The sequence below is a fragment of the Choloepus didactylus genome, chromosome 8, assembly GCF_015220235.1.
Source record: "Choloepus didactylus isolate mChoDid1 chromosome 8, mChoDid1.pri, whole genome shotgun sequence".
Classification (NCBI taxonomy): Eukaryota; Metazoa; Chordata; class Mammalia; order Pilosa; family Megalonychidae; genus Choloepus; species Choloepus didactylus.
The window spans coordinates 125,840,334-125,863,653 of NC_051314.1; the positions used below are offsets into that span (position 1 = coordinate 125,840,334).

The window sequence follows — 23,320 nt, forward strand, 5'->3', positions numbered from 1 at the left end:
GCCCCCAGGTTTGAGAATCCCTCTGCAGGTGAGAGCCTCTTGTGGGAATGGTACTCAGGGAAGCAGCCATCCATTAGGAGAGGCAGAAACCAGGGAGCTGCAGCTGAGGAGGAGCATGGCTGGGGGCTTGTGGATCCCAAGGGCCATGGGTGTGGTGGCTCGTTTCTAAGAATGAGTGTGTGAGTGTAGGACTGTCCCTCTGTAGGACAAAGACCAAAGCCTAGCCGAGACAGTGAGCAGGGGGACACCCCCAGGGAAGTAGGGGATAACTTGCATCTTATCAGGAGGGAGGAATCAACCCTGGCCTGGGCCTCAAGACACCTCAATTTGACATCCAGGAATTTGTCAGATGATCTGATTGCTGAGGTGGTTGCATCAGGAGAGCAGACATTGAGGTGTGACCCCAGCATTGGCCTTTAGTAACTTGGGACCTCCCAAAGTGTGGTCTGGTAACACATAATGGTTGGGGAAACTGTCTCCCCCTTCCAGAGGTTTATGGTCATTAGCAACAGTTCTTAGAATTTGCTTACTATGAAAAAGGTCAGACACATAAAAGTAGGACAATGCATCATGTGTGCCTTTTGCCCAGCCTCAGTTACCAACAGAGGGTCAATCTATTAACAGCAAGTTAAAGGCTCTGAGAAGCCCTGCAGTAGAGAATCCTGGTGCATGTAGTGTTTCCAGAGTGCCTTGTACCACATACCCCTTTTCACCTACTACCCAATACTTAAACTGATTTTTTGTTTATTGAGTGTTAACAACATGCTTAGCCCTGTGTCTGCCCGAAGAGAGACACAAGAGGGGCCCTGGGGAGGATGCGAGACAAACCGCAAGTGGAGGGGGCTCAGCCGCCTGACTGGGCCCTGGGGAGGAAGAGGAGACACATGGCGGGGGGTGGGGGGAGGACAGGCGCCAGGTGGGTTAGTCATCTGGCATGCGTGGGGTGGGTGTGCCAGCAAGGCTTCCCGGAAACTCGGAAACTCAGCAGCGAGTGTGGACTGGGTGTGGGTGAAGGAGTGCAGGTGGGGAGTTGAGAGCGGCAAGTGCTGGGCCTGGGTTAAGTGCTGGTTTCTTCTCCGGCTCTGAAGGCCTCTTGAGGGCACCGCGTCCTCCTTGCTCTCTCCCTGCTGGCTGTGGGGTTGAGTGAGCAAGAGCTGGGAGGGCCTGGCTGAGGTCTGCCAAGACGGGTGTGACCCCGCCTGTGCCAAGCAGCAGGACCTACCAGCCCAGCCCAGCCCTGAGCCCAGCTAGGAAGCAGCGGAAGCCAGCTTGGGGCAGCGGCAAGAGCCCCAGGGAGCACAGGTATGGGGGTGTGCAGTCGCAAGTCGGGGTCGTACCTCACAGGGACCCCATGGGCAGTGCCCCCTCCCTTAGAAATGGGGGACATGGGTGGGGTTGGAGATGGTGGGTGGAGTGGAGGCCCTGGAAAACCTGTTTGAAAGGGGCCGCCCCAAGCAGACAGACCTCCTCAGAGAAACAGCCAGATGAGACAGCCAGCACACTTGACATACCCGGGTGGGGTGGGGTGGGGTGGGGTGGGGGTGGTCTGAAGCTTGAAGCCCCCACCGGGGAAGTCTCAGGGAGGCCAGGTCCCCCTTGCCCTTTAGACCCCCAGTATCATGCTGAACCCTGGGCTGCCCAAAGCTACCTAGGAGGGTCCCCTAGGAACTGCTCCCAGTGTTCTCCTATCTTCAGTTAAAACTTACCCACCCACCCCTCCCTGCCGCCACTCATGTCCCCCAGGACGGGACCCTCTGCTGGATGACAGTGAGCTAATCTGATTAAACTCCTCTTGGGTTCGCTAGCACAGGTGTGTTCATATTGTTATCCTTCCCAGCTAAGCACGATGAATTTTGATGGGGTCTTCTGGAAACACTGCCTTAAAGAGTTCATCTGCATAAGCGGATTAGATTAAATGGTCTCTAATGCCCTGTAGCTCTGACAGGCTGCACTTCCTGAGTGACATCAAGGGGCTGGAGTTTCAGATATTGCCCACAGGTGGGGGAACTATCTGGGGGTCAGCAGGGCCTTATGATACCTTTGTGTCACTCCAGCAAGGGCAGCTACAATGCTACCTGTGTCTGTGGGGGCCTCATGACAAGAGGAGGGCCTCCCACTGGGCTGTATAGCCAGAACTCCTCTTGGGGAGAGCTAAATGTGTAGCCCTAAGGGAGGGATGGGGGAAGGATTGAGGGGGAGATAGAAACCTCCACATACTTGTAAGCTCCAGCTCCTGGGCACGCAGACATGGGGGCCCAGCTCCATCTGTATCTGATGCTGCCAGCTCTCCCCAGAATATACCCCATCTACTCAGAATCCTGTTGTGCTCAGGCTCAAGAGGGAGGAAACACAAAGGGTGAGGGCTGAAGCAAGTTCATTTCCCGGGGCTGCGGTAACCAAGTACCACAAACTGGATGGTTTTTAAACAAGAGAAACATATTGTCTCGGCTCTGGAGGATAGAAGTCCAGAGTTGAGGGGTCAGCGGGGCTGTGTTGCCTCAACCTGTAGGAGAGCATCCTTCCCGGCCTCTTCCAGCTTCAGGTGGTTGCCAGCTCTCCTTGGTGTTCCTTGGCTTTGTAGATGCCTCACTCCAAGTTCTGCCTCCTCCGTCTTCACATGGCCGTCTCCCCTCTGTGTCTGTCTGTCTGTGCCCACATTTCCTCCTCCTGTAAGGACACCAGTATGGACCACCCTAGTCCAGTTTGGCCTCATCTGAGCCAATCACATCTTCAAAGACCCTATTTCCAAATAAAGTCACATTCTCAGGGCCAGGGTTCGGAATGGAACGTGTGTTTTGGGTGCCACAACTCCACTCAGATCACGTGGTGCAGACCAAGTGCTGCCTGGGTTCAGCGTGAGGTTGGGCCAAGAGGCTCAGGGAGATTCTTCTGAAGAGGCGAGACTCCTGCCAGGCCCCCAGATGCATGCGGAGCTCCCCAGAGCGTGGATCTGTGGAGAGCTGATCCTGTCTGAGTTCTCTTGGCTGGGACTTTATTTCCTGTTTTTCCTGCTCTTGAAAGCAGGGCGGAGGGAGATGGGCATGTGGGGAGGTGACATCCACACATCAGGGCACCAGTCATTGAGACAGAGGCCACCTTTGCCATCTACCTTTTTCCAGAAAAATGTTGGGAGGGATGAGGTCAGAGCATGGGGAGGGGGGCCAAGACGTGGCTGAGGATGATGCTGGTACAGGCTCACGTGAGGAAGGGTAGGGAGAAGCTAGAGCAGAGATTTTGGCTGGAGAAAGCAGGGAGGGCCTGGACCAGAGAGGAGGGAGGATGGTGATAAGACAGGAGGCCCGGGGCCTGCTCAAGAGGCTCCCCTCCCCTGGAAGAGCGAGCCCCAGGGCCAGGCTCCCTCGCACTCACCCTGGTGACCTCGTACTTCACCACAGGCCTGTCCATCTCCTCCCTGCCCCTCTGACCCAGGGTAAATAGGTGTGCCAGGACTCCTCTGTGCCTCCAGAGCAGCTTGGGGACACAGCTTTCCACAGCCTTCCGACTGAGTTAAGCTTCTGCTGGAGCCTTGGCACAGTTTGGATTCATTTGGGGTCTTTACAGTATTTAGCCCATCAGTGCAGAAAAGGTACATCCTCCCAACTTTGCAGAAGCAGAGGAAGTGGGCTTAGCTAACTTAACGCAGTTACAGCACAAGTAAGAGAGTATTTCCCACTGTGGCCTCTAGCATCAAGAATGAGGTTGGGGCGACTCCAGGGGTGATCTTCAGGGGTAAGGAGGATGGGGAGACCCGAGTCCTTCTTTTCAAACTTCTGACCCAGTGAAATCAGGGTCAGAGAAAACTGGAGGATGTGAAATTTTAGAAAGAGGAGGCAAAGAGTGAACAAGGTGTTTGGTGAATGTCAGGGCGCGGGGGTAGGGGTGGCTGTGGGATGGAGAAGACGGCAGACAGGAGGAAGGTGGACAAAGAGGAGGTATTTCTCTTCCTCTCCTCACCCGTTCCTGCCTGACCCTATCATAGTCCCAAATCACCTACCCCTTCCTCTTTAGCTCCCCTCTGCATCACTGGTCAGTTGCCAGAGAGGGTGGACATCAAGGGCAGGTTCTGTGGAGGGGAGTGAGGGAACGGTCATGAGGTAGCCTCCTGGCCCTTCTATTCTCTTGTTCTCACTTCCTCCCTGTCGCAGAAATAGCCCTGCCCCTCTGGCTTATCTCAGCCAAGAGCAGTGCCCAGCCCAGCTCAGAGGGCACCAGGACAGGTCCGGGAGTTCCTGTGGACTCAGGAACTGGGCCCGGATGTGCACCTGGAGAGACATGGAGGAGGAGAGCAAGTGTCTGCAGAGCTCAGGTGTGTGCGGGGCAGGCTGGGTGTGTGCGGGGCAGGGAACCTCCACGGGAGTGGTGCTTTATTTGCCCCTCTGTGCCTGGGGATTGAGAGCTGTTTGTGCATATCTGCATGGGCATGCATGCTTATGGATTCTGTGCTGTGCCCTTGTTTCCAGATTGGGTCTTCTCTTCCTCTTCTCGCCCAGTTGTCCGTGCCCTTGTGTGTGCACAGACCTGTATAGTGCCAGTTGTGTACCTATGTCGATCTCTATGTTACTAGGGACCTGGGTGCCTTTCTGTGAGCACATGTGTGTGCTACTGTGCTTGTTATCATGCCTGTGGGTGTCCCCGTTACTGAGCCCTCCATGTCTCTCCTTCTCCTTAGAGAAAGGAAACCCATGTTCTTTCGTTTCTGGAGCAGCTGCTGTTTCTTGGCTTCCTACTTTTCTCTTGCAAGGCGATCTCTTCCTTGAGGCAGGATTGGGGGAGAGGGTCCGAGTTGCCCCTCCCCTACGTCTAGATCACTCCTTCCATTTCCTGTGTGCCTCCTTTTTCGCAGTTCTCTCCATCTTCACCATCTGGCCTGGCAGCGTGCCTGTGCAGCTCCACTAGCAGGAACCCGGGGCTCGGGGAAGCAGGGGGAGGGGTTGGGGGCCAGGGCAGTGGCCCGGCAGTTCCCAGTGCTCTCCAATGCTGAGCATTTCAGACTCCCATTAGGAGTTTCTTTTTGGGGAGATGAGTATGTTCTGAAATTAGATAGTGGCGATGGTTGTACAACTCTGTGAATATAGTAAAAATCATAGAACTGAACATGTTAAATGGGTAAAGTATGGTATGTGAATTATAGCTCAAAATAAAGCTGTTTAAAAAGAGAAAAAAAAAGAAACCTATGGCTGTCTCCCTTTTGGAATAATGAGAGCTTCGCCATTTGCTTTCCTAAAGGAATTTTTTTTTTTTGAAGCATCTTTATTGACATATATTCACATACCATACAATCCATTCAAAGTGTATAATCGTGGCTTTTAGTATAATTACAGGGTTGTGCATTCCTCACCACGGTCAATTTTAGAACGTTTTCACTGCTCCAAAAAGAAAAACTCCATACTTTTAGCAATCACTTCTCAATTCCTCTATCCTTGGGTTGCTTCCATCTTTTGGCAATTGTGAATAATGCCACTATGAACATTGGTGTGCAAATGTCTGTTTGAGTCCCTGCTTTCAGTTCTTCTGTGTAAATACCTAGTGGCTGGATTACCAGATCATATGGCAATTCTATACTTAGCTTTCTGAGGAACCGCCAGACTGTCCTCCACAACTGGCTGCACCATTTTACATTCCCACCAGCAGTGAATAAGTGTTCCTCTTTCTCACATCCTCTGGTGTGAAAGGACCTCTGACTGTGTTTTGATTTGCATTTTCCTAATAGCTTGTGATGTTGAGCATCTTCTCATGTACTTTTTGGCCATTTGTATTTCCTCTTTGGAAAAATGCCTATTCAAGTTTTTTGCCCATTTTTACTTGCATTGTTGTAGGATTTCTTTATATATTCTGGATATTAAACCCTTGTCAGATATGTGGTTTCCAAATATTTTCTCCCATTGCCTAGGCTGCCTTTTCACATTCCTAACAAAGTCCTTTGAAGCACAGACGTTTTTAATTTTGAGGAAGTCCCATTTATTTTTACTTTCATTGCTTGGGCTTTGGGTATAAAGTCTAAGAAACCATTGCCTACCACAAGATCTTGAAGATGCTTCCCTACATTTTGTCTAGGATTTTTTTTGGTTCTGGCTTTTATATTTAGGTCTTTGATCCATTTTGATTTAATTTTTTGTATAAGATGTGAGATAGGGGTCCTCTTTTATTTTTGATTATGGATATCCAATTTTCCCAGCACCACTTGTTGAAAAGACTATTTTTTTTTCCAGCTGTGTGGATTTGGCAGCCTTGTCAAATATCATGTGGCCATAGATGTGTGAGGGTCTATTTCTGAACTCAAAATTTGTTTCCACTTATCGATATTTCTATCTTTATGCCAATAACATGCTGTTTTGACCACTGTGGCTTTATAATATGCTTTAAAGTCAGGAAGTGTGAGAGCTCCAACTTCATTCTTTTTCAAGATGTTTTTGGCTAGTTGGGGCCCCTTAACCTTCTAAATAAATTTGATGATTGACTTTTCCATTTTTGCAAAGTAGGCTGTTGGAATTTTGATTGGGATTGGTTGAATCTGTAGATCAATTTGGGTAGAATTGACATATTAATGATATTTAGTCTTCCAATCCATGAGCATGGAATGCCTTCCATTTATTTAGATCTTTGATTTCTTTTAGCAGTGTTTCTTTTAGCAGTCTTCTGGGTACAAGTCCTTTACATCCTTGGTTAAATTTATTACTAGATATTTGATTCTTTTACTTGTTATTATAAATGAATTTTTTTCATGATTTCCTCCCTCAGATTGCTCATTACTAGTTGTTCTGGTTTGCTAATGCTGCTGTTTTGCAAAACACCAGAAATGGATTGGCTTTTATAAAGGGGGTTTATTTGGTTATAAAGTTACAGTCTTAAGACCATAAAGTGTCCAAGGTAAGGCATGAACAACAGGGTACCTTCATTGAAGGATGGCTGATGGTGTCCAAAAAACCTGAAGGCATGTGGCTGGCATCTGCTTGCTCCCAGATTGTGTTCTCCAAAATGTCAGTGTCAGCTTCCAATGGCCATCTTCAAAATGTGTCCCTCAGCTGCAGCTCTGACTTCCTTCTGTTTTATATGGCCCCAGTGATTTAATTAAGACACACCTTGAATGAGTGAGGTAACACCTCCATGGAAATTATCCAAAGGTCTCGCCCAGTTGATTGAGTCACATCTCCATGGAAACAAAGATTCCAATCTAATCAACACTAATACATCTGCCCCCACAAAATTGCATCAAAGATAACGGTGTTTTGGGGGACATAATATATCCAAATTGGCACATTAGTGTATAGAAACATTACTGATTTTGGGGTGTTGATCTTGTATCCTGCCACTTTCCTGAACTTGTTTATTAGCTCTAGTATCTTTGTTGTAGTTTTTTGGGACTTTCTATATATAGGATCGTGTCATCTCCAAATAGTGAAAGTTTTACTTCTTCCTTTCCAATTTGGATGCTTTTTATTTCTTTTTCTTGCCTAACTGTTCTAGCTAGAACTTCTAGCACAATATTGAATAACAGTTGTGACAGTGGGCATCCTTGTCTTGTTCCAGATCTTAGAGGGAAAGCTTTCAGTATTTCACCATTGAGTATGATGTCAACTGTGGGTGTTTCATATATGCACTTTATCATGTTGAGGAAGTTTTCTTCTATTCCTATCTTTCAAAGTGTTTTTATCAAGAAAGGATGCTGGATTTTGTCAAATGCCTTTTCTGCATCAACTAAGATGATCATGTGGTTTTCCCCCTTCAATTTGTTAATGTGGTGTATTACATTAATTGATTTTCTTGTGTTGAACCACCCTTGCATACCTGGTATAAAGTCCACTTGATCATGGTGTGTAATTCTTTTAATGTGCTGTTGGACTTGATTTGCAAGTATTTTGTTGAAGATTTTTGCATCTATATTCATTAGAAAAATTGGTCTATAATTTTCTCTCTCTTTTTTTAGTATTCTTATCTGGTTTTGGAATTAGAGTGATGTTGGCTTCATAGAATGAGTTAGGTATGTTCCCTCCTTTTCAATTTGGAAGCGTTTGAGCAGAATTGGTATGAATTCTTCTTGGAATGTTTGGTAGCATTAACCTGTGAAGCCATCTGGTCTTGGGCTTTCCTTTTTGGGAGGTTTTTAATGACTGATTCAATCTTTTTACTTGTAATTAGTCTGTTGAGGTCTTCTATTTCTTCTAGAGTCAGTGTAGGTTGTGTGTTTCTATGAATTGTCCATTTCATCTAAGTTGTCTAATTTGTTGGCACACAGTTGTTCATAGTTTCCTCTTATTACCCTTTTTATTTCTATGGGGTCAGCACTAATATCCCCCCCTTTCATTTCTGATTTTATTTATTTGCATCTTCTCTCTTTTTTTCTTTGTCAGTCTAGCTGAGGGTTTGTCAATTTTGTTGATCTCAGAGAACCAACTTTTGGTTTCGTTAATTCTATTTTTAAATTATCAATTTCATTTATTGCTGCTCTAATCTTTGTTATTTCTTTCCTTCTTGCTTTTGGACTGGTTTGCTGTTCTTTTTCTAGTTCCTTCAGGTGTGCTGTAGGTCTTTTAGTTCTTTCTTCTTTTTTTAATATAGGTGTTTAGGGTTATAAATTTCCCTCTTAGCACTACCTTTGCTGCATCCCATAAATTTTAATAAGTTGTGTTCTCATTTTCATTTGTCTTGAGATATTTGCTGATTTATCTTGTTATTTGTTATTTGACCCACTGATTGTTTCCGACCATGTTTTTAACCTCCATATATTTGTGCATTTTCCAGTTCTCTGCCTGTTATTGATTTCCAGCTTCATTCCATTATGGGCAGAGAAAGTGCTTTGTATAATCTCAATCCTTTAAAATTTATTGAGACTTGTTTTGTGACCCAACATGTGGTCTATCCTGGGGAATGATCCTTGAGCACTTGAGAAGAATGTATATCCTGCTATTCTGGGGTACAGTGTTCTGTATATGTCTGTTAGTGTAGTTCATTTATTATATTATTCAAGTTCTCTGTTTCCTTATTGATCCTCTGTCTAGATGTTCTATCTATTGATGAGAGTGGTGTATTGAAGTCTTCCACTATTATTGTAGAGATGTCTATTTCTCCCTTCAGTTTGTTAGTGTTTGCCTCATATATTTTGGGTCACCCTGGTTAGGTACGTAAATATTTATGATTATTTTTCCTGGTGGGTTCCCCTTTTACTAAAAATAGTGTCTTCCTTCATCTCTTATAACAGTTTTGCATTTAAGGTCTATTTTGTCTGATAGTAGTATAGCTACCCCAGCTCTTTTTTGGTCACTGTTTGCATGGAATATCTTTTTCCAGCCTTTCACTTTCACCCTATTTGTGTCTTTGGGTCTAACCTAAAGAATTCTTAACTTGACCTTTAAGTAGCAGCTCACCTAGTATATATTTTTTCCTGTAATATTCATTTTTTTGTGAAATATAACATATATACAAAAGGTGATAACTTTAAAGTACAATTTAATGAGTAGTTGTGGAACAAATTTCAAAGAATATTATGGGTTACAGTTCCATCACTTCAGTTATTTCCTTCCAGCTATTCTAATACCCTAGCATCTAAAAAATATACTTATATAAAGATTCATTTTTCATAATCCTTTGTTAAATCCTATATTGTCTGTTGCTACCCCTTGCTCTCAGTTTGATCACTTTCTTGATCTTCAGGGATGTCTAGGCAGTGACCACCCTAACTTGTTCATGTTGGAAAGGGGTGTCAACATTATGTGGAAGGGAGCTGCATCTGGTTGATGTTCTTGAAAAGCCTGTTGCCTCTGGGTTTTAGGACTTATCTGGCATAGGAATACTCTGGAGGTTTTAAGTTTCTGAAAAATGAACATAATGAGTGAAACTTTTATAGAGTCTCAGATTCACCTAGTATATTTTGGTGTGTTTAATGTAACCTCTTTAACAGAAAGATTTGGAATTCTTGGAAAGTAACCATCCATTCATGCATTCAGTGTCTAGTATGTACCTGCTAATTGTTAGGAGCTACTGGTTCTCGCAGTAATGGTTTAGAATGATAAAGTGTTACTGTAATTATAATGTAAACTGCTATTGAAATTTTAATGCAAGCTGTATTCCATACAGGGCTTTTATGGGACATTGTCTTTTACTGAGTTATACATGTGGACAAGAGAGCCTGGAGTATGTGATAAGAAGTGGGTAGGTGATGGGGTTGATACAGGAGATAATTGTAGCATTTCAGGGTGGGTGAACCTGTGGTGTGAGGAGGATTTCCTGCCAGGCAGCCAATGACTATCACTCAGAGCCTTTAAGTACAGAGACTGAATTGCCTGTGTCAGGGTGTTGGGGAAAGGCTTGGGAAGACAAGCAGTGGGAGAGACAGTGAGGACCTTACCATATAACTGGGAAAGGGAATAAATATACATAAGACCACCTGAAGGGTTCAAAGCTGGAAATTAAGTTGCTAAGTACATAAGGTAAAACCCAAGGAGGGACATATCTGTGTGTCTGTGTGTGTGTGAAAGAGAGATGAGTTTGTGTTTCACGTGCTTGAAGTCAGAGAAAGAAGAAGTGGGTTATTTTTAAAAAACGTATATTTCATTTGGACAAATGAGGAAGTAAAATAATTTATCTGTGGGCACAGATTTCATGTCGGCAGCTGTGAAAGGCCAGGTGCTCTGTCCAGCACCCATCTGCGAGGCCGACCGTCCAACTCATTCGTTGAAAGCAGCGCAGTACAGATGGGACTTCAGAGCTGGGTGGCCCTGGGTTTGAATCCTGACGTCACTCCTCACTGAGTGATCTCTTGAGCTTCCGATTCCTTTCCTGTAAAAATGAGGCTAAGCAGCTACCTTGAAGGGCCGCAGGTTAGGACTGGAGATTATGTGTTCAAAATACCCTGGAATTTGCCAAGTGGCCAGTAAATGGCATCTTATTATTTTTTCACTCGGCATTTATTAAAGTAGGAGCTAGGAATAAATAAGCCACAGTCTACAACCCTTCCCTCAAGGAGCTCACAGTCTGGTGGGAGGGGTAGACTAAGAACAGCTAATAATGGCAGCACATATGGTAAAAGTGATGATAAACCCATGCACAGGGTGCCAAGGGAGCACAGGTGAGGGGACTACATCTGCCTTGTGGGGGAGGGGGAAGTTGGCAAAGGCTTCAAAGGAAGTTGGCAAAGAGTCATAAGAAATAACTTGGAGTTTGCCAGTTGGAGAATAGGAGGAAGGGTTTTCCAAGTTGAAGAAACAGCATGTGCAAAGGCAGAGTCCTGAAAACACCAGGTATGTTCAAAAGTATTAATGTGAACTGGAGCAAAGGAATGCGTGTGGGGGTGTGGGTGTGGGGGGTACAGCAGGAAGGCGTGCATCTGCAAAGGAGTCTGGTTTGGTTTTCCAACATCTTTAAGCCCCATTTACTATTATTTTTGTTTTCAAAATTTTTATTTTGCAGAGGAAATGTTTCTCTATTCCCTGCAACTGCTCTAAACCATCTAACAAGTGTCAAACTGCTGGTGGTGGTGGATAGAGGGAGAACAAACGAACAAAAAACCCAGAGGAAAACTTGTGATAATCAGGTTTACAACTTAGTTCCAGACAAGAATTTAAAGTCACCCCTATTTTCTGTCCCCCTCCCCCAGATTTTTTTTCCACCCAGATTTCCTTAAATTCCTGGAATAAAAAAAGATTTAAAAAAACCCAGTCTTTACAGATGGGCTGTGTGTCTGTTTGTTGGGGGCATATCTTCAACTCTCAGCCAGGCAGTTTAAAACTCTAAACAAAACCTTTTCAAAGGAGTAAGCTCAGGGTCTTGAGATAATTGCTCATAATGTCAGATGACTTCGCTCCCTAAGATGGCATCTGGGGTTGCAGTGGAGGTGTAGCGTCTGTGGCCCCTGAAACCATGTCCCAGCCTCTGGCTTGCCTCTTGTGGACGTCCCTGGTCTGCCAGCTCACGCCTGAGGTTTGCAACCGCTGCATCTGCTCTCTCCAACAGCCTGGTCAGTGCCCACAGCACTTCCTATCCTCACCTCCCCACTCTCTGGGCTAAGGGTCCCCTTTGAGCCCTCACTACCAAACCACCATCTCCCCCCATCACAGGAGAGCACCTGAAAAAGCTCAGCACCAGGGCATTCCCCTTCCTGGCAAGACTGTGCTGCCAAGTTTACTCAGATGTGGCGCTGCCCAAGGATGGTGTGTGATCAACCTGTGAGTTGATAGCACAGATGAAGAAACTGAGGTTTAGAGACGTCAAGCAATCAAACTGAACCCAGGTCACTCTTGATCCCAAACCCAGCCTACACAGGAGCATCAGTGGACATGATGAGTAAAGCTGGGATTTTGAACTGTACTAGGGAGTTTGAACTTTATTCTTTAGATAATGGGGAGTCAGCATAGCACTGATGTGGGTAAGTGCTCCCTAGTACTCCTCACTACCTGACATCCTACCTGTTTACTTGCACTTCTTTGTCTCCCTTCAATAGAATGTAAACTAGGTGGGGGCAAGCCTTTACTTTGTTCGCTGCTGGGAACCATGCCTAGTACCTTCTAGAGGCTCAGTAAGCAGTTTGTGGGAGAAAGAAAGGAAGAAGGAACAGACTATTAGGTAATAATATTAACCTAAGTGCTTTACATACATCATCCCATTTATCCTCCTAACAATCTCATAAAGTAGGAACTACTAATGAAACTCATTTTTTTTCCCCTTCAGATAAGGAAAATGAGGTTCAGAGAGGTTAAGTAACTTTTCTGAGATCACACAGCTAGGCAAGTTGACAAAGCCAGGACTTAAATCCAGGCAGTCTGAGTCCAGAGCCTCGGCATTTAATGCTGTGCTATAACCCTGCTGTAGAAGGCTATTCTGGCCAGATGGAAGGTTGGAAAAATCCCTGAGGCTGAGAAAAGACTCAGGAGGCCAGCCAGTTTAGCTAAACCTTTGTGTCTGCCACCCTGTCCCTGCATAACCTTGACTTTTGTCTTGCTTTCCTATTCTAGGTCTCCACTGCTGATGAAGCTGTGATCAAAGCCATCTGGCAGTCACCTGCCCCAGCAGCCATCACTCCCCTCTCCATGCACTGTCTCTGCTTGTTGTGGGACGCTGTCTGTGCAGCCTCCAGGCCCCACCCTTGGGGTGAACTCAAGGCCCGGACTCTGGTGTACCCCATGATGACCCCAGCCTAGCTCTCTCTCCCACTTCCGCACGATGCTGACAAACTCCACAGCCAACACCACGAATGCCAATTTCACTATCCCCCTGTGCCCTGACTACCGGCCCACCCATCGCCTGCACATGGTGTTCTACAGCCTGGTGCTGGCTGCAGGGCTGCCCCTCAACGCTCTGGCCCTTTGGGTCTTCCTGCGTGCGATGCGCGTGCACTCGGTGGTAAGCGTGTACATGTGCAACTTGGCGGCCAGCGACCTGCTTTTCACCCTCTCGCTGCCCGTGCGCCTCTCGTACTACGCCCTGCACTACTGGCCCTTGCCGGCCCTTCTGTGCCAGACGGCGGGCGCCATCTTCCAGATGAACCTATATGGCAGCTGCATCTTCCTTGCGCTCATCAACGTGGACCGCTACGTCGCCATCGTGCACCCGCTGCGGTTGCGCCACTTGCGGCGGCCCCGCGTGGCGCGGCTGCTCTGCCTGGGCGTGTGGGCGCTCATCCTGTTGTTCGCCGTGCCCGCCGCCCGCGTGCACAGGCCCTCGCTCTGCAGCAACGGCAGCGTTGAGGTGCGCCTGTGCTTCGAGAGCTTCGGAAACGAGCTGTGGAAGGGCGGGCTGCTGCCGCTCGTGCTGCTGGCCGAGACGCTGGGCTTCCTGCTGCCCCTGGTGGCCATCGTTTACTCGTCGGGACGGGTCTTCTGCACCCTGGCGCGGCCCGACGCCACGCAGAGCCAGCGGCGGCGGAAGACGGTGCGCCTCCTGCTGGCCAACCTCGTCATCTATCTGCTGTGCTTCGTGCCCTACAACACCACGCTGGCCGTCTACGGGCTGCTGCGGGGCCAGCTGGTGGTGGCCAGCGAGGCGGCCCGCGACCAGGTGCGCCGCGTGCTGATGGTGCTGGTGCTGCTGGCTGGCGCCAACTGCGTGCTGGACCCGCTGGTTTATTACTTCAGCGCCGAGGGCTTCCGCAACACCCTACGCGGCCTGGGCACTCCACAGCGGGCCAGGACCCTGGCTACCAACGGGACCCAGGGGGCGCTTGCCGAACGGCCCACTGAAGTCTCCCGCCTCACCAGCACGTCGGATTCTGCCAGCCAGGGACTGCTCCGGTCCTCCCAGCTCGGGATGCCCAGCACCCAGTGCATCCAGGATTCTGCCCTCTGAACGCACGTCGTGCCCTAGCGCCGTCATCCCCACTCATCCCCACTCTCTCATTCTCGCAGGCTGTGGGGTGTGCACAGGCGGGAGATGGGATTGGACTTCTGGGTGGCAACTCGGGCCGTAAATACAGAAGAGAACAACATGTGGGAGCTAGGGGCGCAGGCAAGGAAGAGTGCTGGTGGAAAAGGCTTCCTTAAATCCACCGTGATAGTGAACCCAGGAGGTCCCCTTCCCCAGCTGGTCAGAAGAGATGCAGTGAGCTCATCCCTGCAGAAGTAGAAGACTGGATGAAATGCTCTTGGCAGGGCACCAAGCGCTGTTGGGAGTTGGTAGATGGAGCAGAAAACGAGTATCTTGGATTTAGACCTTTCACAGTGGTCGGAAAGCTGCAGAGCCCCAGGCCTGGGTGCACCAACCTACTGAGAAGTTCAGCTGTTGACTTCTGTTCTGAGCTTTATGGCTCTGGAAGCCACCTGCACTCACCTCCACCTGGGCTTCCTCTGCTCAGCCTTGAGGCCTAATAAACATCCAGGGAAACAAGTGTTTATTTGATACAGACAGAATCAGTTTCCTTCTTGCTTAGTGACTTGTAACAATTTAGATCCCACACCCAGCATGGGGTAGTTGGGGACAGGGCCAACTGCGTTAGAGTTCTTTTTTTTTCTGGAAATCCTGGTCCCTCTTCCCCTTTCTCAGTTATCCCTTCTTCTTCCACCCCCACCCCCTTTTCAGGGCCTCTTCCATTCTTGGACTTTAATGTTTTCTCTTGCTCTCTCTGCCTGCTTCCTCTGGGGTGAGGAGAAAATTCTTTGTACGAAAGCAGCAGTTCTCAAACTTTCTGGTTTGAGATCCCTTTACAACTGTTAAATACTGAGGATTCCAAGGAGCTTTTCTTTGTGCTTTGTTTTATTGCTATTTACCGTCTTTGAAATGGAAACTAATAAGATTTTCAAATCCAGGAATACACAAGCACACAGACCATTAGCTGTGAGAACAATAATGTCACTACAGGTCACGAAGCCTCTGGGAAACTCCACTGTGTAATTGTGCAAGAACGAGAATGGAACGGGCAAAAGACCTCTTAGTAGTAGTATTATGAAAGTAATTTTGACCTTGCTGACTTCCTCAGAGGGTTCCCCAGATCACATTTTGAGAACCATACCTGCACTGAAGTATTAGAGTTCGTGGGAAATTTCTTCCCAGGGCATTATGTACAGTGTTTTTTCTTTTTTTTTTTCTCACTGTGGGGAGAGAGCAATGCTCAATGCAAATTGCTAATGGTAGTTGAGACTTGGGGTTTTGGGGGGGCCGGTAGGAGCAGCACACCAAATGGAAGGCCACCTTGCTGATGCTGCTGCCCTGAGGTAGGGGTGGAACCAGTCACACAGACTCTCAGGGGAGGGGCTGAAGCTCTTTTGGGGAAGGAAAAGGGAACTGTGCCACAGCCAGGGCACAAGAGTCTACAAGGAAGTCAGAATGAGACGGAGGACAGGAATAGTCTGTCTGTACTTAGCAAGCTGGGGGCATGAGAAATGGGAGCCTGCACTATGTGTCACCTACTGGTTCCCTACCTCTTTACCCGAGTGGGGGTCCAGGAGGGCCTGCAGAGTTGACACCCTGACATCTTCAGACTCTGTGTGAGTGAGGGAGTTGTCACCATGCAGCCATGCCTGCGTTTTTCTCCCTGTCTCTCAATTCCATACGTTTCTCTGTGTGTGTGCATGCGTGTGTGAGAGAGAAAGGCAGTGTCAGGGTTCTCCATGTGTGTCTCCGCGTATTGTCGGAAGCCTTGTGTGTCTTCATGGGATCTTTCCATAGGGTGATTTACAGGGGTAACATGACCCCTGGTGGCCAAACCAGAGAACTGACCCAGCTGCCTCGGTTAAAATCAGAGAACTGAAACAGCTGCCTTAGGGTTAGCCACCGAGTTGGGGGTTAGGGACCTCTCCTCCGCCAGGCTTTGCTCTAGAAGAGGCACCTGCTCTGTCTCGTCTCTAGCCTCAGGATTCAGCACAGGTACCTTCCTGACCTGGGAGCAGCAACAGCACTAAACTTTGTAGACCAAAGTCTCAGCGCTTTGCTCTATCCAAACTGAACCGAGTTGAACACAATTACTTTTTTTTTTTCAATTAGTTTGAGAACTTTTCTATGCAGGTATGTGAGTGAATTCCAAAGTAATTAAAACTTACATAATACATATCACCTTCTAACACACTATATAACTTATTTATTACAATTTTTATAGTTTGTTGTATGTCTCCCCCTCAAACGCCTCCCCCTTTCCCCACCCCCTCCCCACCCCCTGCAATAGATTGTAAGCTCCGTAGGGGCAGGGATTTCTGTTTGGTTGGCTCTGTAATGTATGCCCAGCATCTACAACCTGCCTGGCACAGAGGAAGTGCTCAATAAATATCTGTTCAATGAATGAATGGTGGGTCTTGTTGTGAAGTATTTTACTATCTAGTGGGGGGTGTGGAACAAGTAAACAATAACTCTAATGCAAGACAGAAGATGCAAGAATGCAGTGTAAGGTGTTGGTAGTTAATTTAGTGGGCAATGGGGAGCCCCTGAAGGTTCTTGAGTGAGATTTTGCTCAACCTGACATACTTTGTAGGATAAACTATAGGAAAATGAGGTGGAGAGAGGCTAAGGGGAAGAAAGACCAGTCCGGGAGCTACTAAAATAGTTCAGGAGAAATGTGAGTGTGGCATGTGGAAGTAGATGGAAATGGCTTGTCTCAAATGAGAATGCTCTGGTGTTCAAGCTCTGGTGGGATGTTTCTCCACATTTACTACATTCAAAGGGTTTCCATCACGTGAACAGAGGCATGAATGAATGAAGGAGATGTTGCAGGCAGAGGAGAAACAAGCAGAATCTAGCAAGTAACAGGCTGCGGTGGTTTAAGAAAACCTGTGGTGCTGCCATTTTCACAGAATTCCCCAAATATAGAGTGAGCAGGGTGACGGAGGCACGATGTTGGAAATCCAGAGCCTTCCCCCATGCCCTGGAGTTAACCAATTTGAAGTCTTGGAGAATCCAAAGGAGGAAAAGAAGAAAATCTTGGAAGGAAGAGCACTAACAGATTTTTAATACTCTGTATGCAGGATTTCATTTTAGTGCTTAAGGCACATTATCTTATTTATTATAATAACCCTCTTAGTTAAATATGATTATTATCCCCATTTTACAGATGTAACATCCTAGAGAAGCTGAAGTCTCAGGGTCACCCAATCAGGAAGTGGCACAGTGTTTTTTGGACTCCCAAGCTCCTACTTTTTGCAGGACATCACTTTCCCCAGGGACTTCCCACCTTCCTTTCCCTGGCTCTGGCTCCATTACATTCCACACTAGCTTCCTTTCCTTTCCTTCCCTCCTCATGTAGACCACCTCTCTCAACTCCCTCTCTCTCCTTCCCCCTTCGGTCACAATGCATCTGCTGCATCATCTCTGCCCTGCCTTTCCCAGGTCTTCCTCCAGGCTCATAATCACTTACCCTATAGCACACCTGCCCCTTCCCTCTCCAGCTGCCTCAACCCCTGTGCTGAACATAGCATGGCCATGCCAGCACAGCAGCTGGGCTCGCTCAGAGGTCCAGATGTATTAGGCCTGGAAACACACCCCATCAAAGGGCTCAGGAAGGAGTAGCTTGCTGAGACACATCTGGGAGGGATGACTCAGCCCCTCACGTAGGTGGGTTGACATGACCCCAACTCCCAATCTAGAATGTACTCGACATCTCCAAGGCAGCATTAAAAAAAAAAAAACACAAAACATTTTATTTTGAACTACTTTCAAACTTACAAAAATAATACAAACTCCACAGAGAGAACTTCAAAGTACCCCGATCCCCCGAGATACCCAGATCCACCCATTTCAACATTGTGCCACATTTACAGACCAGCAAAATTGATTGTCCACTGACTAGGCTGGTGAGGGGCTTCCCCTTGGTTCTCCTTTCGTCAACGTCTGTCATCTCTGTAGGAGGGTCTGAGAGTGGTGGTGGGAAGCATCACGGTCATTTGCTCTTGAAATAAATTTGGGAGAACCAGGGCTGAGGTGAAGGATTCTACGGGAGGGCAGAGATGCCTCCTTCTTAGCCCTGCACCATCTTGAGGGAAATCCCTGCTGGGTGCTTCCTGGGGTCTCATGGAGTAAACGGGGAAGGGAGGTTCATCTCCTACTAGACCTCCCTTCTCCATTCTTACAGGAGGCCCTGGAGACCGAGAGGCTGGGCTGATTACTACCATGCTATCCTTTCAGAGAAGCGCTGGGGCACTGAAAAGGGAAGTTCTCACGCAGGGTCTGGGGAGCCCCAAAGGCTCCTAGAACTTTGGAGTCAAACAAACCTGGGAACTAGACTAATTTCAGCTTTGTCCCTTCTTGGTATTGTGACTTTCAGCAAATTAACGTCTCTGAGCCTCTGTTTTCTCTGCTGTGACATGGCAATCATATCTACTTATTGGGTGGCTGTGAGGGTCATTGAGCTCACCTTTGAAAGGCACCTGAGAAGCATCCCATAAACGGGCACTCTCTTTCCAACAGGACTATAGGGAAGGGGTGCATTAGTAAAGTCTGTTTGTGATGCCCAAGGGGACCGTTTCTGAAAGACAGCAAGGGCTCCAGGTGAGCCCAGGCAGAGCTCTGCTGGCAATCAGAACTAGGCCCAGGGGAATGGGGTGAACAAGGCAGGCTGGGCAAGTTTCCCTGGTGCGAGGTCAAGTGGACAGCTTGTTAGGGGCAGTGGCTGGCCCGTGGCCCTCTGGGGACACTGCCTCCTTGCTAGGCCAAGGACATGGAAAAGCGCACGAAAGGGAGAGGGGAGGGGGCATAGGAAGAAGAACCAAGCAAAGGAGAAAGGGCAAGGAGGAGGCCGAGGGGAAGTAAGGGCCCGGCAGGCGCAGGGTGGGGCTGGGAGAGGGGCCCAGGGCAGGAGGGGGCGGGAGAGAGCCCAGGAGGGAAGGAGCTGAAGGCGGGAGGGAGGGAGACCGGCAGCGCTGACACAGCCTGGATGTGTGGAACGGGCTGGGGTTTGGCCCACAGGTCAGGCGTCTGGCAGTATTATGGGATGGAGAGGCCTTAGGAGACAGGGAGAGTATTATGGGCTGGAACAGCCTTAGGAGACTGGGGAATATTATGGGCTGGTGAGGCCAGGCTCCAACTGGAGGCGGGAGGAAGGGGTGCGGGGCGGGAAGGGGGGGTGGTGGTGGAAGGGAGTATTATGGGCTGGAGGCCTCCTGCGACCAGAGGCAAGAGTATTATGGGCTGGCAAGGCCTTCAGTGGCCAGAGGGGGGAGCAGCGGGGGATGGCACCGGCTGCATGTGACCGAGGGGGGGGCCAAGATGGGGGGGGTGAGTGGGGGTGGGGGAGCTTATTATGGGATAGCTCTTTGTACCTTCTGCCGGGACTGCTTCTCCAGAAGATATTATGGGATGTCGTGTGTGGGAGGGGGAGTGGGGCTGGGGGGATTATTATGGGATGGTAGTGCAGAATGGGGAGGGCTCGAGGAGCTCTTCTCCAACCCACCCCCTCACCCCTTACTCTCTTACCATCCGTCCTCTCTAAGGTCAACCTCCTCTCTCAGATGGCCCAAGGGGAACACCTAAAATCCATCTTCACACACACAGACACACACATGCTTTGGGCACCTCAGTCCATCCTAGGCATCTCCCCTAACTAGCATCCACCTCTAGGGTGCTAAGGGGGCAAGGCAGCCTCTGGAGAATGGGGAGAAAGCAGGATTGTGGTGGCCAGGGGATAGCACCTCCCACCTGCAGAGCGTCCCCTTGGCTCCCAGTCCCCTCATGTCATTCTCCTTCCCCCTCCCTTCCACAAAGTGGGGGCCCTCGATTTTCCTCCCCTCCCCCCTCCCCTCCATTTCCTCTCCAGCTCCCTCCACAGCCATAACCAGTAAAACAGGCGGCCAGCTATTATGGGATGGCTGCTCCCGGCAGCTCTGCAGGGAGGGGGCGGTCACCGCGGAATGTCTCCTGTGGGTGGCTATTATGGGATGGCCGCCTCTCTTTTTTTTTTGTTGGGGGGGCCTAGCAAGGAGAAGGAGTATTATGGGATGTGCCCTGCACCGCTGGGTGGGGCTGCCCTGGGTAGGTGAAGCTCTGGGAGGAGGGGGAGGGGGAAGGAAAGGAAGGAAGAGGGAGGGAAGGAGCTGTGGAGGGTGGGGTGAGCCCTGGAGGCAGACCTGAGGCCTGGCAGGAGTAACTGGCTGGAGAGGTTTCTTTGGTGACAGCTGTTTGAAGGGGCCGCTGGGGCAGGCTCACTTGAGCTAGTTGAATCTGAACTCTGGACACCTGGGTACTTTCACTGCTTGTGGGCAACAGGGTTGTTGAGTTTTTGGGTTCTGGCTGTGTGGCACACCAAAGGGTACCTGGTCACCACAGTACCCAAGGACAACCCTCCCTCCTTCCTTCCTGGGTTTGAGACGGGGGACCATCGCTCAGGTGGCACCTTGTGCATGGGGGGCTTTGCTACCGTGCAGTCAGACCCAAAGAACAGAGGTTGGGTTGGCTCCTCAAGGACAAACCCCCTTTCCCGATGGAGCCCAACACTGTGGTCCCTTAGGCCTCTCTCTCATGAGCAGAGATTCCAACTCTCACACAGACCAGTGGTGTAGGGAGAGAGGAAATCTAGAACATACGCTTTAAACTCCATGGACGACCCACTCGGAGTGTTAGTCTAGGTTCTTCTGTACCATGGGATACAAACAGAACTCTAAGGTAACCGGCTAGAGAGGCTGTCCCCCTGGGTGCATTAATCAGGAGATTATCCCACCCTTGGTCTCTGTGGGCCAATCAGGCTGGTGGTTTATTTATAATTTATCTGGGAGGGTAGCATGGGGCCAGGGGAGGGAGGGGGAAGCTTAGAGGCATGAAGACCACAAAAGCAACACACAAACACACGCATCTTAGCCCTTGCTGGGAGAGGAAGGGATTTTCACTTACTCCTTTCAGTGCTTTTGGGGAGATGGGAAGTAAGGGAAGCAAGGGAATAAGTGGGTAGGACCTGCAGGGATAGGGGCAGAGAGAGTGCAGTGGGCAAATGGGACCAGTATTTTCAATCACAGGCTGTGAGTACCCACTTCTAAAACTCTGACTGGTTTATTGTGAATCATTGTGGTAATCATGATACATTTACATACATATAAAGTGGTACGGGGCAGATAGAGGTATTATGGAAGATCACAGAAGGGAATCTGAGGCCCAGAGACAGGCATAGAGGAGGCAAAACAGGTATCTGGTAGCTCTAAATATGAACGGGAAACTTCCTTGAAGAGAGGAATACTCATATTATGGCTTCTTAAAGGAGCTGTCCCCTTTTCCCCTAGTGAGGAGGACAAAATTCATTCTTAGTGTTCAGCATAAGCATGGGGGACAGTTTGGACAAATGAATGCGGATCAATCTTGATGTTGAGAATTTAACGAGGAAGACTATAGGCAGCCTTGCAGAGTGGGAGAGATGGCTGGCGCGCCCCAATGACTGTGGCAACAGAGTGGCCCGGGGAGTTGGTGGGAAAATCGGAAAAAGAATATAGGAACTACAAAGGTGGCAGTGAGTGCCTCTGCCAAGACTTGAGGTCTTTGATGTTGAAAACTCCAGTCCTAAGGTGAGAAGAGAGTGAAAGGTGGAATGCTGGTGGCTATACAAAACAGGCAGGAGCAGGTGGGAAGACTTAGCAGCACCCGTGCTTGGAAGCAAAAGGATGGTAAATTCCGGAAACAAGTTCTCACCTCTCAACTCATTCCTCCTCTCCAGTTCTCCCAGTCCTTTGGTTCCCAGAGGAGGGGAAAGTCATCTGGTCAGGCTCTTTCTCTGGACAAGAGAGTGTAGAAGGGCAATGAAGACATGGAGGGAGGGTCATCCTGCTCACTTCTGGTAGGGAAGGGCCCCTCCTAGGAGAGAGTTCTAGTTTCTCTTCAACCTGTCCTACCCCATGTGGCAAAGACATGGGAGCAGAGGAAGACATTATCTCTGGCTTGAGGGGTGGCAATGGTGCAGCAAGGCAGTGGTACTGGGACATTGGTTCTCACTCAGGTCCTGGATCTCTCCGGTTTAGGAAGAGGGGAAACTGACAGGCTTAAGGGATCAGAGTCCCTGAGAGTCAAAGGGTTTTAAGACTGGGCTCTTTCGACTTTCCAGGACTGGTCCCCAGGATGGCTAGAGGGTAGGGGCAGTAAGGGAAGATGATGGTATATGTTGGCAGGCCACCTTGTGGTATAACTGACTGAGGAAGGCATCCTGGGATGTTAGTGGGTATGCTGAACATTATACAACTAAGTTTTTTTTTGGGTGGATTATGGGGCCTCAATAAGATGGGGCGGGGACAATTGGAGGTATTATGAGATTTAAGAATATCAAATGTGAAAGTGGTTGAAAAATATGGGACTTTGTGGGTAAGCAGGATTTGGTGTTCAAGGATGAGGGTAATGCTTGGTAATGTTGATAAGTGTCTCAAGAAAGCCCATGATGATATAGGATTTTGTATATATACAAAATCCCTTAGTGTGTAGGGAATAGATAGGTGATTATCTTGGCCATTTGTCTATATAGTAACCCTTTTGGAATAACTTTCTGCCTCTAGAAGGATCACTGAAATCCTCTACTAGAATATGATCTGTCCTGAGATGAATTGGGATTTGTTTTACTCTCTGTAAAGGGAACTTGGGAAATAGCATTCAGCCATTCTTCCTTGACGCCAGACATTTCTATCCTGTGTCACAGTTTGCTTGGTTGTTTATGCCTCTTGAAGGGAGGCGTCCATGGTCTTCTTCGCATTCTCCATGGGGCCTAGCTCTGTGTTCTGTCAACATCTGTTGCATGAAGACAAACAGAGGTGAGTAGTAAGTAGGAAAGCAGGTCCTAGCTCTTGGTGTATATATGGAGCAGTCCTCAGTTCACATCATGATAGAATGGCCATTCATGGGAATATCCTAGTGGTGTTGAGGAATTGTCCCTGAACTGGGCAGTGGGGCGGAGACAAGATTGCTGGAATGTTGAAAAATAGTCTTTGGATGGGAGTTTATAATTATTATGAGA

At 48.4% G+C, this 23,320-nt stretch overlaps 1 protein-coding gene across 3 annotated transcripts; it reads left to right on the forward strand.

The window, feature by feature from the left end:
* The first annotated feature begins 953 nt into the window (after window positions 1-953).
* Window positions 954-16,696, forward strand: LPAR5 (lysophosphatidic acid receptor 5). 3 transcript variants are annotated; one of them, XM_037846322.1, is made up of 2 exons: window positions 954-1,302; window positions 12,945-16,696. In XM_037846322.1, the coding sequence occupies exon 2, from the start codon at window positions 13,153-13,155 to the stop codon at window positions 14,272-14,274; it is 1,122 nt and encodes a 373-aa protein (XP_037702250.1). In that variant the 5' UTR covers window positions 954-1,302; window positions 12,945-13,152; the 3' UTR covers window positions 14,275-16,696. The 3 variants fall into 3 exon arrangements, with proteins under 3 accessions (XP_037702250.1, XP_037702252.1, XP_037702251.1); XM_037846324.1 differs by lacking the exon at window positions 954-1,302 and adding an exon at window positions 4,153-4,306; XM_037846323.1 differs by lacking the exon at window positions 954-1,302 and adding an exon at window positions 9,770-11,234.
* The last annotated feature ends 6,624 nt before the right edge of the window (window positions 16,697-23,320 follow it).

Coding starts and splice junctions, on each gene's coding strand:
- LPAR5 (XM_037846322.1), top strand. CDS start 13,153: ATGCTGACAAACTCCACAGCCAACACCACGAATGCCAATTTCACTATC.